This window comes from Pogona vitticeps, chromosome 1, assembly GCF_051106095.1.
Source record: "Pogona vitticeps strain Pit_001003342236 chromosome 1, PviZW2.1, whole genome shotgun sequence".
Taxonomy (NCBI): domain Eukaryota; kingdom Metazoa; phylum Chordata; class Lepidosauria; order Squamata; family Agamidae; genus Pogona; species Pogona vitticeps.
The window spans coordinates 225165846-225185663 of record NC_135783.1 but is presented as its reverse complement, the minus strand read 5'-3'; the positions used below and the strand labels follow the sequence as shown (position 1 = coordinate 225185663).

The following is a 19818-nucleotide window of genomic DNA, read 5'->3' as shown; positions in this document are numbered from 1 at the left end:
AGGTGATGAAGGGGGTAAAAAAATGCTTTTTTAGATACTGTACCGTGATTGTCCCTGGCTTCTCTCCTGGATCCTCTTTTTCATCACCTCACTATAGTCACCGTTTTTGAAGATGGGATGAGCAAACCAACCAGCAAAGAACTACGGCAACAAAAATGAAAACGTTATGTTCATTTTGACCAATATATTTGCAACAGGGTTTCTTGTGGAAGCAATGTTTGCTGATTCCACATATAACAGGCCAAATGTGACCCCCCTCCCAAGGCTCTCAGTTCCATTCTTAAAACTTAGCACAAATACATCATCGTATCCAGTAACAGCAATTGCTTCATCAGGGTTAATACTGACACTTATACTGACTTTTATACACCTACATTTATATATCGGCTAAAACATAGATTTCCCAAGTTCCAGTCCTACACTCTGACCACTACACAACACAGTCTCTACACCATTATTAACCCAATATTGTCTGGGTAGTTACAAATACTGAATCAGGCAGGGTTGCCAGATACATGGGTACCAAAATGAGGACATAGAAAGACAAAAAAGAGGGCAGAGGACATATTGAATGTTTCATTTGAATAGTTCCAGATTAAACCCGCAATCAATACAATTTTATTATAATATCTGCCAATAAATGTCTCTTAGTAAACCAACCAAGAAACAGTCATGTTAAAAAATAAAAATAAATTCAATGGAGGTTTTTTTTTCAAAATACCAAAAAACATTATTTAAACAGCCAATTGTACCCAAACCCACCCCTCCCATCTGCGAGATCCCCCGGTCACTCACACTCTGCACAGGCTCAGAGGTAACCTTGCTAATCTGGACAGCCAAACAAGGCTCCAGCGCAGGCAGGGGGAAAGTGGCACCGGGCAAAGCTGAACGAGGCAGCCTCCCCTCCCCTGAGGGTCATAAGTTCAAGGCTGGGGAGTGTGGGAGTTGGAGTCCCTGAAAAGGACTTTGAACACACACAGTCCAGGTGCTTGCCTTCCCATCGATGCACTTGGGTGCTGCTTGCTCCTGCCTGGCTTGGCAGGCGGTGCTCTGCTTGTGCTGCCTTTCTGGGCTCTACGTGCACTTGGCAGGCATGGCGGATTGCCAAGCAGCCGCCACTGCGGTGGGAGGGGGTGAGGGCTGTGCTCTGGCACTGGTGGCAGGTAACAGGGGGGCAGGCAGGTGCATGGGGGCAGGGAAAGACAGGGGGAGGGGGTCCTTCCACCTCTTCCCCTCCCGTCCAAAATTATAACATAAAATATACAAAAGCCTGACACTGTAAAGGTTTTTATCTTTGCCTGCCAGACGGAGGACATTAGGCTAAAAAGGAGGACAGGTGAAAAAAACAGTGATCAAATTCAACTCAGGGGTCTCTCAGATAGGAAGCTGACACATACTTAGCATTGTAGAACCTCAGAAGGAGGTGCTTTGCATCTAAGGTCAGAAACAGGTAATATACAGAGCCCATAATTAGAGCAGAAAACATTTTATATCTATTCCATTTATACACAGCTCGGAGATGGTATATGTTATATTTATGGTATAAATTTGTTATGAGATTTATGATTTTAAGTCAATCTTGTGTTTGGCTGTAGTTCTGTTGGTCAACACTACAATGAGAAATGAAAACTACTTTTGAGATTGCTGCGGAAACTACAGGTGGTGCAGAATGCGGCGGCCAGACTACTCAGTGGGCTGAGAAGATACCAACATATCTCCCCCACTCTGGCCGCATTGCATTGGCTGCCCATCCGATTCCGCATTGATTTCAAAGTGTTAACGCTTACTTACAAAGCCCTAAACGGTTTAGGACCTCGATACTTGGCGGAACGCCTTCTCCCACCTAGATCTACCCGTGTCACTCGCGTGAGCCAGGAGATAAGGCTGAGGAGCCTAACGCCGAGAGAGGCCCGAAAGGAAAAGACCAGAAACCGGGCCTTCTCGGCGGTGGCTCCTCGCCTTTGGAACAACTTGCCCCCTGAGATTCGCGCGGCTCCCTCGCTGGGCATTTTTAAGAAACAACTAAAAACATTGATGTATAGGCGGGCCTTCCCAACAGAAAACCCTTGACGATCTTTTTTTTTTTCTTATTCTGTTCTTTATTTTTTTATTTACGTTTCTACTGTAAAGTCTTAAAATTACATTGTTGTTTTTACTGTAAGCCGCCTAGAGTGGTCTAATATGATCAGATAGGCGGGATAGAAATAAAATAAATAAATAAATAAATAAATAAATAAATAAATAAATAAATAAATAAATAAATAAATAAATAAATAAAACCAGACAGTACATTGCACAATGGTTGTTGTAGGTTTTTCGGGCTGTTTGGCCGTGTTCTGAAGGTTTTTCTTCCTAACATTTCAACAATCTCTGTGGCTGGCATCTTCAGAGGACAGGAGTTAGAACTCTGTCTGTGTTCTGGTGTAGTTTGTGGGATAGTTGAGTATTTATAACTGTGGGATCAGCTTTTTGTCCTTTTTAAGAGATTTGGTGATTATGGTGATCAGGGTGTTTTTTGTTATGGGTCTATTGTTGTGATAAGGGGGGGAGAGATTATCTGTCCTTTTAATTGAAGGGTGATATTAGCTAGTCTTTTGTGTGCAGTGATCACCGGTCCTTGTGGCTGGGTAGAGTTTGTTGACCTTTTGCAGGCTGCATTTTTTCGCTGCTGGGAGCCAGGCTTTGTTGAGCCTCCTGTCCTCCGAAGATACCAGCCACAGAGACTGGAGAAATGTTAGGAAGAAGAACCTTCAGAACACTGGCAAACAGCTCGAAAAACCTACAACAACCATTGGATCCCAGCCGTGAAAGCCGTTGATAATACAGCACATTGCACATTGGAAATTACAAAACTTCAGTAGTTATAGCCACAGTGTTTCCAGAATGAAGTGGGAAAGCACTTCAATTAAAAGGTACAAACTCCAGGTTAGTCTTAAAACCAGTGAGTCTTGTTTAAAAAATAGTAGTAAATCAACTACAGGGAACAATAGAGCCATAAAATCCAGACATCCTGGGCAGTTGCAACTGGACTTTGGCTGGTGGCAGCACACCCCAAGCCAACTGCTTTGGTGAGCCTCTTCCCATCCCCCTTCTCGAGATGCCCATGGACTCAGAAATTGAAGGGGTTCAATTACAAGTCATTCCACACACCTTGACCAACATTAAAGTACACATATAAGGCAGTACAGTAGATATGCCATTTATTCTTGGGGTATGTGTGCGCTAATAGCTAGAGGTGAAAAGGGAAGCACAAGAGAGAAGGAAAGCAGAAAATAAGGACCAAGACAGAATGTTGCGTGCATAGCCCCTGTTTACCAAACACAACCTCTATTTTCTGGTATCTAATCTAGGTAAATGAATATCCCTATTTTGTATATGCTTCACCTTTTAAAAACGTCTTTTTAATAAGGTGTGATTGGCTACAATACATAGTAGGCATCCTTCAGTCTCAAGAGACTATGGTAATGTGTTCTGAATAGAGGTATTGGGACAACATCTAGTGTGGCTGAGAAGGCCAATTCGAGAATGACAATCTCTTCCACACTGGAGACAAATACAATCTATCCCCTGTCCAGCTCCCTGATTTTGCTGCTTCCAGGACTGCCTCTTGGCCTCGACCTGCTGAACAAGTGTCTCTTCAAAATGGGGGAGGCTAGTGTTCAAACTGCAATGCCCTCTCCATGGATCAAAAAAATTCAATCTCTCAGCAGGGGAGGATTGGGGTATTGAAAGATATGCACACAAGTCAACCTGATCCATTTCACTGGCGGCCTGAGTCAGAAGTCAAGGTTCTGCCACCCATTCCATGTACAAAAGCCACCTTCAACTTTGACAATTAGAAAGTATCCCTCATAACATTGAAGGCACCAAGATGGTATAAGGGGGGGGGGCGTGTGGCAGAACAGATTGCATGGAACAAAGCTCCAAGGCCTTGCCGGCTCTCCTAGCATCTGCTGTCCGAGGCAACCAAATGGTAGGTCTAACCCTGACATCCATCCTCCTCTAACTTTGGGTCTCCAGACGTTCCTGGACTACAAACCATATCATTATCATTTTGGAGTTAAGAGTTGGTGGCTATTGTGTCAGGGTTTGATCCTGGCAACTTCCAGTGGTCTGGGGGCCCCCTACATATGGACACCCCACACCTTGAAGGACTGTGCCTGTGTTGTGATCTCCACAATATTTTTATTAATTTTTTATACTTTAAAATCTCCCCTATCTACAGTGGTCACATTCTTTTTTTAAAGTTCAAACATTGTGTGTGTGTATGGGGGGGGGGGGTTGTCCTGGGATGCTGGTGGAGTCTCAGACATGGCAAAATTGCCTCCCATGCTCCCTAGAAGATGAAATATGATTTTCTGAGTTTAAAAAATTTACAAAATAAAAATCACTGGCTACAGGGGCAGAGGAAACCAGGGCTACAGGGGGTCACATTTGGGTTTCTGAGGGACAGACCATGCAGCACATGGACTGCACTGTTCCTGCCTTTGTATATATGGAGTCCTCCTATTACCTGGAGATATCTCCTGGCAGCATCAATGTCTTCCTGCTTGTGAGGGTTCCTTGGTTCAGCCCAGTCGGTGTTGATGCTCAGAGAGATCAGCCCTCCTTGTGTGGGACGGTAAGTATCATTGTAGAGATGCCAGACTTCAGCATGGGCCTTGATCAAATTGTGTGCCACAATGTAAGGTGCATGGCCTGGCCTAGTATAAATGCCTAGGAAAAGAGTGATATCAGAAAAGAGGTCACACTTCTGCACTACTCAGGACTCAGCTGGAACCATCGTTAATAGTACGCTTTAACTATATTTTCCACTCAGCTTATGCTCTTTGGTTTCTTATTAGGAAAACCCCTCAAGAAAATATCAAATTATCTCCTTCCAGGAGGTCTCTCTCACTGTCACATTAGCTAAATGGTTGGTAATGCAAAGAACTCTCTGAAACATAATTAAAAGTAAGGCTTTCCATCACAGAATCATTTTCGAGTAGGTTCAAGTAATCTCTATGGAACTTTTTTTTTTTACCCATCATTCTTACTGAGATTAAACCCTGGTAGGAAAACGTTAAAGAAAGTCTACTTCCAAGCCGCTGTAGCAAGAGAAACAAACAGGTATAAAATCCCACCGCAGGTAACCTTAATACAAAAGCAGAACTTCATGGAAATCACCAAGGGATAAGGTGGCCCAACTGGCTTGCAAATTTTGTAGTATTAACTCAGTCAAGGAGTACAATCTGAGCCCGCTCATATAGGCACAAAGCTGAGTATGGAGAAACTCTTCAAATGTGTACCACCCCTCCCCCTCTCTACAGCAGTAGTGTTCAAAAAAACACCTTTTACATTTTTTCATGGGCAGAAAATGGATAGCTGCCGCTTTGTCTGGGTGTGCTGCCATGGGCCCAGCTAACCCTGGTAAGCTCAAGGCTTCTCATGACTCACTTCCTTGCATGCCCTGGTTTGTTACTGCCTGTGCTTCCATCTGCAGCACCGAAATTGTTGGGAAGAGCTTCTGTGTGGAATGTCTGAAGAAAAGCAGGCTGCCAGATGTACTGAAGGGCCCCTCTGTATAAGGAGTTCTTCCACACACGGTTCCTTCCACTGAAAATTCGCATTCAAAATCCCTCTGTAACTTCTCCATGCACACAACAAAATTGACGTCAAGCCCCAAAGAGAACCTGGTGCTCTGACAACGAAAGGTCAGCAAAAGTATAGACATTGGTGGTGCCAATGTCACTAGGACAGCAAGTCTGCTCCTGCTTTTACTTTGAACATCAAAAGAGCTATCCAAAGTACTGAAACAACATTGGAGCTTGGGTTCACCTTGGATGGTGCCTGCTGTAAAGGCTGGACAAAAACCCAGAACATATCTTACACTGACCTCAGCATTGCCGTTCTCCTTGAATAAGATCTACCATCCCAAATTCCACAAGAGGTAGTAAACTAGAGTGGGAATCGAATTTTACTGCAACATTAGTGACAGGACAGTGCCCTCCAATGTAGCAGGCTAGTTTAGGGTGTGTAGGACACACAGCACATAAAGTTCTGATGTGTAAAAAAAAGGGGGGATTGCTGGGTTGCTCAGTTCCCCCAAGGTCTGCAGCCTGAAGCACCTGCCTCTTTAGATTGTGATAGGGCCCGGTCTGTACAGCTATATAAAATGGTCATCTCATGGGTTAAGCACATAGCTCTACAGACATGTCTTCTGACTTTTCATCTCTTCTGCATATCAGAACAGAGTTAGCAAAACATCAGACATCTCACCTGGAGCAGCTACTCCGTAACCATAACCATTATTAGCAGTGTTAAAAGGCTCATTCAAAGTTATCCAAAATTTCACTTTCTCTCCAAGCCTTTGAAAGAGAACCTCTGCATATTCTTTAAATCGCTGGACTATAGTCTCATTTTCCCAACCTCCAACATTTTGAAGAGCCTGAGGGAGGTCCCAGTGGTACAGAGTGACCTAGAGACAGAAACACATATTTACAAACAACAAGCATTTCGCCGAATTAACCAGTCATCCTATGGTGATAGAAATAAATTTTCCAGAGAGATGTTTAATTAAAGTCATAATTCAAAATAGTAGCAATGAGTCAATGAGTTATGCAAACATATAAGATTTCCTTTCTGAGCTGGGGCTCCCTCAGAAAGCCAGGGAACTCCAATAACAGATTTTAAGGGCTGAATGGAGATTTGTGGGGAAAGGCTATTGGATAATTTGATTAATTTCTTTCATAGGTATCAGGGTATCAGATACCAATGACAATTAACAGAGAAAGCATGAGAAAATAGTTTAAGCTTCAGTAGCCCACCCCTTTTTACATGACTGATACATGTTAAAATTTACCCTGCAAGCATTCTTAGTGAAAAAATGTATCTTTACTTACAATTGCTGTTTATAGCTACAGTCAGTAGAAAAACAGGAAAAATGGAGTCTCTACATGTGGGAGAGACCCCTCCGTGCTTCCTGCATACTGAGAGGTCAAGAAAGGAGAGACAGAGACTAACAAGCAAAGGAAGTGAATCAAGCAAAGAAGAAGAAAGAAGGGGCAAACCAGAGACAGGGGGAAAAGGACTTTACCAATAAATTAATGGGAAAGGAGAATTCCTTTTGTTCCTAAAAGCCCCCTCGCACAGATGCCCACTGTTAGAAAGCATGCTAAATTACTTTTATATCAACAGAGGAAACACGCTGGATTTACCTCATAATACTTGTTTAACAAAGACCCTTGTACAATAGTGAAAAAAATAAACTAAAAGGCTTGGGGTTAGGATGAGATGTTCAGAACTTTGCTGACACTTCCTAGCATCTGCTGGCTGAAACATCTGCCTCACTTTGCCCAATGGTAGAGTTGGGCAACAACTAGAAACTATGACATACCCGGACATTGACAAACACTGCTAAAATGTAACCTAATTAAAATGCTTATAAGGAGTCTATTTTTAAAATCTGCATGTAAAACAAAAGAACTGTTATTACCTGAGGCTGTATATTGGCTGCAAGGAGAGCATCAACAAGCCTTTCATAGTATTTCAGACCAGCTTCATTTATATAGCGGGTGGTTCCATCTGGCAGCACACGAGGCCAGGAGATGGAAAAACGATAATGAGTCACTTGGAGGTTTTTCAGAATAGCCAGATCTGCATCCATCTTGTGGTAGCTGTCACAAGCAACATCGCCATTTTCATCATTACTGATTCTTAAAGGTGTGTGAGTAAATTGGTCCCATATGCTGAGTCCTTTCCCTTCAGCTCTCCAGGCCCCTTCAATCTGAAATGAAAAAGCTGTTTATTAGACTTTATAGCTTATCTTTCCATCAAAGAAGCTCAGGGTAATATACATCTGCCTCTTTTATCCTCAGAACAAGCCTGTAAGGAAAGTTAGACTAAGAAAGTTTATGCGACAGGCCAGACCTTGTGCAGTAACCTTCACACAGTAAAGATTTGAACCAGGCCAATCCCAATTCAAGAGTCCAATAGCTACAACACACTGCCTCTCATCCTCGGGCAGCCACCATTATCAAGGTAAACTAACGTGGCTGCTTAAAAGTATAACTAAAAAAGAGAGAGAGAGAGAGAAAGAACATGCATCATCAAAAAAGAATAGAAACAGACACAAATTTACATAAAACTGATATGGTAATTTAGCAGGGTAGATGGAACATTTAAATATTGTTTTTATAATTAATTTGTTAATATTAATTTTTATTTTCTTGTTTTTAAATAATTATGTATAATTATTTAAAATTTTGTTAATTAACTAATTATATTTTTATAGTACACCATCTAGTGGCCTTCCCACTATTCTGGGTGGTTTCCAGCAGTAAACTAAACATACAAAGAAAGACAAATGCCACCCAAATCAAAAGTGTAAAATTAGGTATATCTGTATAACAAAATAACGGTTCTAAAAATCAAAATGGCGGCAAAGGACAAGATAAAGCATACAGGGTATAATTATCAAAACTCTTCCTTTTCCTTTTGTATTAATTTAAGATCTATACCATGAATTACCACATTGTTGAATGTATTATATGTATAGTCTTGTGGGGTTTTAAGTTTTAATCTGTAGTGTAAACCATCTAGAGTAGTGTCTGCACTAAAGAAGCAGTATATAAATCAAACAGATTAATTAAATAAATACATAAACAGAATTGCAGTGCATCACACTTGAATAGGGAGGAAAGCGGACTCACTGTGGTGAGTCTGCTGTTCATTGTTAATGGTGGATGGGCAACTTCAGAATCCCTGATTTCTGCTGGTCCCTATGGTTCTTTACCTTTCAATCAACTTCCATAAAGGAATAAGTATCAACCTATTAAAAAGTACCATTTGAGTACCATAGGTACCTCACCCTACCGTTGGGCAAAGTGAGGTTTCCTCACCTGGTATGCTGCTGATGCCACACTCCAAATGAAATTATTTGGAAATTCCCCGTAAATGAACTCCTCGTCTTTTGGCAGTGGGATTCCATTCTGACGTATGATTTCAGCAAAATATATAGCAGAACTTCTTGGAGTTCTTGGCCTGTTTGGATGTTCAAAATCAACCTGGTGCAGACCAAATTTTGCCTCATAACCTTCTAACCATTCAAAATTATCCATTAAAGACCAGGCCACATAGCCTCGAAGGTTCACCCCATCCAGAGTGTAAGCTAAAACACAAACACAAACACACAACATCAAAATAGATGCTATATGTTCCACACATCATCAGGCAACAGTAAGGAAGAAAATGTGAAAGAAAGAGTGAAAAGTCATTGTGGAAGAATAGATATTAATGCGCCCCACAAGCTTATTAACAGTAGTGCAAACACAGGCATGACAACTCAGAAGTCAACCCTACTGGATTAAGTGGGACTTACTCCTAGATAAGTGTGTTAATTTTGCAACCTTAGCAAATGGGATCTCCAGAACACAGACTTCTGTTTGCAAATTCTTCATTTGCATGTCCGATTTCTCAAATACAATCAACTACCTGAATCATGTTTCCTGAATGCCAAAGTGAACATGAATGTGATTACAGCTCCTATGATGAGCTGTCTGTGATATATAATTTGGCTCTCTGGCATACTAGGATGTAACCCCACTATCTCACTACATAGAGGCAAACCCTCAAAAAGAAATTGTGGGAATTACTTCCAAGCAAATATTTGTAGGACTGAGTAATAAAGCCTGCAAATATCTGCCATTAGGTTTTGGAAGTATGCAGTCTTTTATCAGAATTCCCAATATATTCAGTGGCAAATATTCCCAGGAATATATTTAGAGTTTCAGTCTTAATGAACGAATGTAAATAGAGATGGACACAAATCAGAAAAATTGTAATTTATTTTGATTTGTTGTTCATCAAGGTCAATGAATCATGAATTGCAAATTTATTAATTTTTTTCTTACCAAAGGTGAATTGATTGTCAATTCATTTTTGAATTTAAAACCTGATAAAATGTCCCTGCAAGCACCCAGAGACACCACATTTGTGTGGAAGTGTCCACCGATTCTCCTCTACAATCCCTTCATGTATGGTAAAAATTGAGCTTCAGATATCCAGGTTATACACTCACAAAGAGCTCCCCCCAGGAAAGTTCACCCCCATGGCACCTAGACACACTAAAACTACAGAGAAGCTTTTGCTGATGATCCTCTACAATTCCTCCAAGTTTGGTGAAGATTGGGTTTCAGACATCCATGGTATACACTCACAAAATGGGCCTCTCCAGGATAGTGCCCTTTTATCAGCTGGCTTGGGGAAACCCAATCTTCATCAAACTTGGAGGGATTGTAGAAGAGAGTCAGAGGATTTTTTTTTTCAATTTTTGTGTCTCTAGGTGCCTGGGGAGCTGTTTTATAGCCAAATAAGTTGACAAATAAAAATCAATAAAAATCATTGATTTGTATTCATCAAGGGCATTGATTCGTATGAATACAAATTTATGAATTAGCAGTTTTTGAATGAATTATTCATTTAAAAATTTGTACCCGTCTCTAAGTGTAATCAATAAATTTTTTAAAAATAACATTTCCCACAAATTCCAGAAATGCAGTCTTGAAAAATGTTTCTTCAGAAGTATGTTTCCTTGAGCCCTAGGATACTACATTATCTCTCCTGTGTGCCAACATCCTACTGGGATTATTGTATGTGAAGCCAGACATGAGTTTGGAGATGTTGGTTGGGTATCGCCTAATATCTATCTCTCCAAACAGCCACTTCTGTTTCTACAACTTCCTTTTCAAAAGCAGTAATCCCAGCAAAATACTGGCCATAATGATTAGCCTTAGTCTGACAAGAACTGAACAACATATCCTAATGTGGTTTATTTGGAGGTAAGTGCCCTTCCTTTCAGTGAGGTTCACTTCCAAATCAGTTGGCTTAAGACCTGACCCTCAAAAACTTATCTTCTGTTTCACACTTGCGGCTCTTCAAACATGACAATTCCAAAGCAGTTTTCAGTTTGAAATCTGTGCAAGTTATATAAATTGTGAAAGGTAATATAAATCTGCTGTTAAGAATGAAAAATAAACTCTCTTATTCTTGTCTCAGAGTTGAGAATCTCAACACAACAACATTCTTCTGTTGTGCTCTGGTACACAAAAGCTGAGGTGGATTGGAGTATTTTGTTTTGTTTGTGTTGGAAGCAATCCAGTGGCACATCTGGAATAAGACAGATCACCCAAACTTGTTCACAGTCCTCACATTTTCCAAGATTATCCCTCCCTATGGATTGCAGTAATTTAATAGGTAGAACTTAAAAGCATGTGAATGCTAACTATTTCAAACGTCCATGATTTAAGATTTGTAGTTAGACACTGTGTGGACAGATGCTTAAGAACATAAAAATAGGTATTCTAATAAGTTAATGTATTTAACTGGATTTCAATATTAATCATATTCTCTTGCACAAAATTTATAAATAAGGTTCAAGAGCTTGTAAAATAGACCATTGCTTTTGCACACATGAAATGCCAGTAAGTTTTTAAAAAGGTGTGTGTGTGTCGAAGAGGCATTGAATTACATGACAAGGCAATAGATCTGGGTTCAAATGCTCACTCAACCAGAAAGTTAATCAGTCGGCCTTGGCTTAGTCAACAAACCTTCATGCTATCATACATCACAAACCTGTTTACATAAAATAAGGATGGAAGTGAACTCCATCGATTGCCCTGAGTTTCTTATAGAAAGCGGCCTTGCACATCCCTGAAGGGATTCATGGGTCCCTGGCAGTCATCACTCTGCATGGCTCCTCTCCTCTGACTCCCTGAACCCACCTCACAAAGCTCTTGCAGCAGGCTGTTGCTCTGGGCAGGACCCCAAGTTGATGGGAGGAAGTGATATCCTCTAAGGATGGGCTGAAGCCTATCATCTCTTTCTATCCACTAGGACTGGATCATTCAACTGTGAGGCAATGTGGTGTAGTGATTAGAGTATTAAATAGGAACATGGGAGATCCAGGTTCAAGTTCCTATAGAGCTACAACATTCATTTGCAGCCTTAAGCCTGACCTTTCTCACACAGGGTTTTTAGGAGGTTGTGAGGAAGAATAGAGCCTTATGTGTAGCCTTGAGTTCAGTACAGGAAAAGGCAGAATACACATGTAACAAACAAATACACACATTATTTGCCATAGACAAACACAGAACAATTACCTCCCTTCAAAGTGTGATTAGAAAGCAGCAGCTAGACTCACAAGAGCAATTATCTTGCACCATTTTACCAATGTAGAAACCTCCAGCTTTATTTAAGACTAAGACTGCTTTAAGCTGGTTATATTGGGTGGCCCATTAAACCTGTCTGGTCTCTACAACTAGACAACCGGATGGTTACCTCTACCTCAGAGGCCAGTATTCTGTTGTGATTACCAAACACGGAACAACAATTGTGGAAGCTGTTATTACAGGGTGGTGCTGAAAGAAGAATTCTACCTTTCAAAGCCTCATCAATATGGGTTTTGTGGAAAAAGATTCTGGTGATATCATCCACATTAGCATTTGTGCTAACTCCATTTTCGGTGATGTAAATGGGAGGATTGCCGTATTCCACTTTGATCCAGTTCAGTACCCTCCGCAGACCCCAGGCCACTGCTCGATTGTTGTTTGCTGTAGTTGGCCAAGAAGGGTCATTGTGCAACACTTGTTCTCGGTCATCTTCATAGGAGAACGGAGTCAGCCTAGTTGTCTTGTGTTTTATAATATTGGTAACATAATAGTTCAGGCAGAAGACATCAGCCGTGCCCTTAATATATTCTTTCTCTTCTTCTGTGAAAACCGGAATCCGAGAGGATGGCAGGTTCTGCAGCTCACTTCTGTTTCCGACTTTCCACTTCATGGCATCTGGGTAATCGCCATTTTTAAAAATTGGGTGCGCAAACCATCCCACTTCAAATTGCAAATGCTGGTCAGCTGCCTCCACATTCCGGGGATCATTTGGCATCTCTGGTTCAACCCAATCTATGCTCATGCTCAAAGAGACCACACCTTTCTGAGTGGCTCTGTATTTCTGGTCATATATATGGTATGCTCTGGCATGAGCCTTCAGTATCGTGTGAGTAACTTGGTAGGCTGAGTACCCTGGATTATCTTTGACATTTGGTGGGAAAACACCTGAATCGTAACCTCGCCATGAAATCAGCAGAGGCTCATTGAAAGTCATCCAGAACTTGACCCTGTCTCCAAAAGTCTGAAAACAGAAGTCTGCAAAACTTGCAAAGATCTCAGCCAGGTCAGGATTCTGCCAACCACCAATGTCTTGTAAAGCTTGGGGCAGATCCCAGTGGTGGAGAGTGACCATCGGTGTGATGTTTTGGGCTAGCAAACCATCTATCAGACGATTGTAATAACCAACACCATAGCTATTTATGGAATTGTTTGTTCCATCTGGGAAAATTCGAGGCCATGAGAGTGAGAAGCGATAGCTGTTCACTCTTAAACCTCTCAGTGAATAAAGATCAGCATCCATTTTATTGTAGCTGTCACAAGCTGTGTCTCCTGTAGCATTATTCTGAATATTCCCAGGGACATGGGTAAAGTTATCCCATATGCTAGGTCCTTTTCCATCTGCATCCCAGCTTCCTTCAATTTGGTAGGCAGAAGTGGACACTCCCCAGCGAAAATCTTCTGGGAAAGTGCCGTAGAAGAACATATCCCGTTCAAAATTAGTCTGGCCAGAAAATCTTTCCCAAACTACTTTTGCTTCTGAGGGAACTTCAGAAGCTGGTAAACTAGGCAAACGTGGAGGCATGGAAATATCCTCTTTGAGTGTCTGAGGTGATTTCCTTGTAACCACTCTGGGAAACCCGTTGTTTTCAATAACAGAGGAGAAGAAATATGCAGATTCTTTGGGGGTCCGAGGTCTGTCTGCATCTTTGAAATTCACGTAGTGAAGGCCAAACCTTTGACTGTACCCCGCTGGGCCTTCAAAGCCATCCAGCAAAGACCGGGCAATGTATGCCTGCACATCGACGGCATCCAGCTTCACAGCTGTCACAATAAAAAAAGAGCAATGTAGTTAGTTGTTTGCATATGTACACTCACACAGAAGAATCACAGCCAAATTCTCTATCATCACTACTGCAGTGATGTGACTTTGCACAGCTTCAGCACTGTTGGCCGGAGTAGATGAAAACTAATACTACTGCTTATCCCCAGTCAGGATGCCACGCTGATATATAAGACAATATAGAAAAGGAGTATTAGCATAATAACAACCTATTAATTCACCAAGCCAAATTGAAGCACTTTGGAACTGCCGTTTGGTTACATGTACATTAGCGCTATTATCTGGAAGTTGAATCGTGGCAACTGGACTTCTTTCTTATTAGGTTGAAACATTTCGCTACTCATCCAAGTAGCTTCTTCTGTCTGAGGAGAGTTTGGTATATCCCTGGTATATCCTCCATGTTGGATACATCAGGAGTCTCCTATCAACTCGGGCCTTCTCGGTAGTGGCCACTTGCCTTTGGAACAACTTGCCAGTGGAGATCCGCCTGGCTCCCTCTCTGGGTGTTTTCAGGAACAAACTTAAAACCTGGCTATTTGGGCAGGTTTTCCCTCCTGCTGTTTCTTAGTTTCTTATACTTTTGCCATCATGGATTTATAATATAAACACCACCCTCGCCCATAATATAAATCCATGATGGCAAACAATAAAATATTGGTTGTATTGTTTTTAAATTTGTAAACCACCCAGAGCAGACCTTTGGCCTAGACGGGTGGGATAGAAATCAATTGATTGATCAATCGATCGATCAATCAATCAATCAAACAAACTCACCTCAGACTGAAGAAACTACTTGGATGAGTAGTGAAATGTTTCAGCCTAATAAGATAGAAGTCGCGTTGCCACAATACAACTTCTGGTTAACCTCACCTGGATGATTGAGAATCTTCACAGATATATTAGCACTATTACTTATACAGTACTGAGTTCATTGCTGAACTTATGAAATAACTCTTTCAAAACCTCTTGTATTTAAGATGAAGTGAGGCTTGATCTTCAGTGATTCACTTTTAGGAGTAAATTGTCATGAAGGGGCCGTGAACAAGTGATGAAAAGGTGCATGCAATGTAGCATTTTTTGTATCCATACATGCCATAATTCTATGAGGTATTTCCTCTGTGAGATTACAAAATGATCTCTGGCTTGTTGAAGACATTGGTGACTTGGCTTTCTGTCAATGGTTTCCTATGCTTTAAGTTCCCTATTGGTTTCCGTGCTACTGTTTCCTGCTTTTTCATTTGGCTTCAGGGGACAAAAATAACAGATCTGTATCTTCTCTCCAATTATAATAAGCCACCAGAAAGAAGGAATGAAAGAAGCAAGCAATTATTGCTCTACCAAGCCAAACGAAGTCAACTAGCTGTGCAATATTGCTTGGGGTTTTTTTTACAAATGGTATATGACTTACGTCATTCAATGAAAAATATACTAGGTATTCAAAATATTGCTTCAGTCAGTTAGGCTAGGTTTGCAGCCTATTTCCACACAGAGAAACCACTGCATCTACAGAGGTTCACTTTATGTTTGAGACAGATGGCCTAACCAAGGGGCTGCGGCTCAATGTCAGCACTTCTACTTTGCATGCAGAAAGTCCCAGATTCTATTTCCAGCATCTCCAGGTAAGGCTAGGAAAGAGCCCTGCCCGAAAATCTGAGAAGCCTCTGCCAGCATGTGTCAAGAGGACTGAGCTAGCTTGACCTGTTGCCTCTGGCTTCCTAGAAGGGAGCTCCCTCTGTTCTTAAATTCCTATGTTAACAACATGGATGTGGCAAATCTTAGAGGATGTTGTTGCCTTGGGTAAGGGAAAGACACTAATGGGATAACTTGACACCACCCTCACCCATTGATTTCAAACCTGCCTGAAGTATCTGTTTGGTGCCTAGCCCAGTTCATACGAAGGTCCTGTACCTTTTAAAGCCTCATTGATGTAGAGACGGTAGTAATCCATTCTCAGTGTATCATTCACCAAATCACTTCCATCATCTGCTGGTGCGCCATTTGCTGCTATATAAATTGGGATCCTTGCCCCAGTGTATTCTCTAGATACAAAGAGGAGCAATCTCCTCAGTCCCCAGGGCACCGAATAGATCCAAGGTGCGGCTGTCTGTGGCCAGGACAGATTTACATGTGGGGTAAAGCCCCCAATGTTCTGATAACTCGGAGTGCAGGCAGGATTTGCTGAGGCGCTGATGAGCCTGGAAGTGTAATGGGAAAGGCCGAAGAAATCAGCCGTCCCATTCACCAGTTTCTTCTCATCGTCCAGGAAAGCAGGGAGTTTAGCAACTGTGGAAGAACATTGCTGGTTAATCTGCTCAATCTGGGATTTCAGGACCTCCGGGTAATCACCGTTAACAAATATTGGGTGAGCAAACCAGCCCAGCATGAAATGCAAGTAACGTTCAGCTGCACTTATATCCTCGGGTCTTCCTGGGGTGTTCGGTTCAGCCCAATCGGAATTCAAAACAATTCCCACCTTCCCATTTTGTTTGGGGCGATACTGGGCATCATAAATATGCCAGGCTTGAGCGTGAGCTTTGAGAATAACATGAGCCACCTTTAGAAAAGATAGAAAAGCATATGTTAATTTGCTGAACACCAAAAAGATTCAATTTCCAAGCTCTGCTAACTCCTACTCTGCATGAGGAAGTTCCCCGTTTCAGTCAACGGGATCATAGATAAAAAGACAGGGCAAGGCCTGGGGCAACATTGGCAGTACTGGCTTCCTTTCAAACACAAAGTCTTGAAAATATGACTATGTTAGATGCTGTTAGACTACAGCTCTCATCAGCTCTAGCCAGCAAGGCCAAAGGTGAAGGTTGATGGGACATGGCTCAACACTATGTAGAGGGTCACACATTCCTCAGATAGGGCAGCTTCACGTGCACATCCCATGCAGACGTGTAAGGCCTTCAAATTACATTCAAGGCCCACTTACTCTCATCGGGCTTACACAGTAAACATTGAACATTATGAACTGATTCAGTGAAGCAACGAAACAATTAAAAATGCTTCTAATGTTAGTTCAAGTCAAGAGCAGTGGACCTGAAGGCTCTTTGCTCTGCTCCTCAATGAGAATTCTTAATACCATTAAGAAGTAACAGATCCTTCAAACAGAAGGCAGACAACGCCTGTCTTCCCTGATTGCTTGCCTGCCACTGCACCTGGTTCTATTCCAGGCCTTCCATTCTTTGAACGTGAACACATTTAGTTTAATGAGGAAGCCGAAGAGTTTCCAAAGGTACATTCTAGACAATATAGATTTTTTTTGTTATCATATTATCTGATTTCTAAACTAGATATGGGTTTTTAGAAAGCTCAGTCACACTCTTAATAAGAATGGTGACGAGCTGAGGTGTCTCTGTGTGCTGTGGGCTTGCCCGTTGGCAGCAAGTTTAGGACATTATAGGTTACAGTGTAGTAGTTGGTGACCTCTGCTTCCCCAATGACTTCCCCTGGCAATCAGAGACACGAGGGCCAGAAGCAACTGAGCCTACAGTGGAAGACTTCATCACTTTCGTTTGGGAAGCATCTGCCTGTCCTTCAGGGACCCCGTCTCCCAGCTATGTATAGCTTAGGGTAAGCTACAGCATTGTCATGTGTACCTCATATGATGCTACTCCTGGGTCAACAATTCCTGGAGGATGCTGTCCAGTCCCATAGCCAGCGTAGCTGATGACCCAGGGTTCCTGGAAGGTAATCCAGAATTTAACTCGATCCCCAAAAGTAGCAAAGCAGAAAGACACATAGTCTACAAAGGCACTTATGATGCTCTCGTTTTGCCAGCCGCCTAAGTCCTGCAGGGCTTGCGGAAGGTCCCAGTGGAACAAGGTCACCATAGGTTCAATGTTAGAATCCAGCAAGCCATCTATGAGTTTATTGTAGTAATCCACTCCTTGAGAATTCAAGCTGTCCTTATTCCCATTGGCAAAAATCCTAGGCCATGATATAGAAAATTTATAGATTTTTGACTGAAGGCCTCTGAGCGCATAAAGATCGTACTCTATTTTGTGATAGCTATCGCACGCCACATCGGCTGTTTGATTCACATAGGTGTGACCTTGATGGCCATATCGGTCCCAAATACTTTCTCCTTTGCCAGCTTCTGCCCAGCCACCTTCAACATTAAAGGCTCCTGTTGAAGTGCCCCAAAGAAAATTGCTCGGGAAAGTATCATGCAAAAAAAGGTCTCTCTCTTCCACAGACTGATTACTAATTTTTTCCCAAACCATTTGGTACGATGAAAGTGGGGTGATGGCTGATATCAATGCCTCCTCTGGCTTTGACTGGATGGCTAGATTTTCTGCGTAGGAGCTTCAAAAAGAAGAAGAAGAAGACAATGGTTATATGAGAATATACTGAATAACTGAAAACTTCTATAAGAATTACATTTCTCCTCAGATCCCAAAAGCAAGAGAATCATTTCACGGCATTCAAGTAAAATGCAGAGCTGAAATTGTCTCAGGTATTTCAAACACTATAGATCAAGCTGAGTTCCATACAAATATTTTAAACATGGAAAATTGGCACAATTATTGGTAAGAGCAAATGTTGGTTTACAGATTTTGATGAACACATTCGAATATAAGAAATCCAAATTACATCGCTAGAGATCTAGCAAGCCAAGCTCATATGCATCAAGGCTGCTGATCCAACATAATACCTACTAAGCAAAATCTATGCTTGTTCCATGGCTAAGATCCATGCTTGCACCACACAGTATCTACGCAACATACTTACAGCCATTTAAGCTATGACTGTTAAAGGGATATCAGATGGTTATAGCAGTGTATAATTAGTTGACAGCTGAATGTACTTTTCATGAATATTATATGGACAATTATTCTTTGTGGCTCTGGATGATATATCAACCTCTGTCTAAGAAGCCCTGGATAAAAAGAAACTCAGTGTTCACAGCACTGTATTGGTCATACACAATTGATTACAGTGGTGCCGCGCTTTACGATTGCCCCACATTATGACGAAACCGCATTACGACAATCTTTTTGCGATCGCAATTGCGATCGCAAAACGATGGTCTGAATGGGTTTCTTTTGCTTTGCGATGATCGGTTCCCTGCTTCGGGAACCGATTCTTCGCAAAACGACAATTTTCCTCCAGCTGATCGGCGGTTTCAAAATGGCCACCGGGTAAATAAAATGGCTCCCCGCTGTTTTCTGGGACGGATTCCTCGCTGCACAGGCACTGAAAATGGCCGCCCTATGGAGGATCTTCACTGGATGGTGAGTTTTCAGCCCATTGGAACGCATTGAAGGGGTTTCAATGCGTTTCAATGGGCTTTTTATTTTCGCATTACGTTTTCGTTCTACAGCGATTCCGCTGGAATGAATTAACATCATAATGCGAGGTACCACTGTAGGTTAAATGGGTTTTGAATAATACTGTAAAATGGTACCAATTAATGGACTGCCAAACAAAATTAGATTGAGGCCACTTTATGCAGACCGCTGTATTGGAAGGAGTGACAGATCTCACATGACAGTACCTCACATTCCAAGGAGGGCAGCTCACCTGGACGTTCATAGTTGACTGGGTTACAGGGGTTTCATATATTACCACAGCAATTTGAAAACTAATGCAAGACTGTTCTCCCAATGTCTTTTTCCAAGTTGCCGCAGTAACAAGCAAGGTAAGAACTCAAGACTCATCATGCTGCTATTCCTCACACATGTTTAAGTGGGTGGTGGAGCATTTTCCAAGGTTTCTGTGCATGCTAGTTAAAAAACCCATGTGTGTGATTCACAGAGACCATGAAGAAGAACCAAAGCCTACATTTCGGGCCTATGCTGTAGTTCAGAAAAACCTGTCTTCCAT

At 41.8% G+C, this 19818-nt stretch overlaps 1 protein-coding gene across 1 annotated transcript in view; it reads right to left on the bottom strand.

The window, feature by feature from the left end:
* Positions 1 to 19818, bottom strand: part of LCT (lactase) — a 32347-nt gene that overhangs the window by 7236 nt on the left and 5293 nt on the right. Inside the window, exons 4-11 of the mRNA XM_078387003.1 lie at positions 17589 to 18297; positions 15895 to 16540; positions 12414 to 13967; positions 8880 to 9148; positions 7475 to 7765; positions 6259 to 6457; positions 4514 to 4716; positions 44 to 141 (exon numbers count right to left, since the gene is read on the bottom strand). Coding sequence (XP_078243129.1) covers positions 44 to 141; positions 4514 to 4716; positions 6259 to 6457; positions 7475 to 7765; positions 8880 to 9148; positions 12414 to 13967; positions 15895 to 16540; positions 17589 to 18297 — 3969 coding nt within the window. The remainder of the gene's footprint in view (positions 1 to 43; positions 142 to 4513; positions 4717 to 6258; positions 6458 to 7474; positions 7766 to 8879; positions 9149 to 12413; positions 13968 to 15894; positions 16541 to 17588; positions 18298 to 19818) is intronic.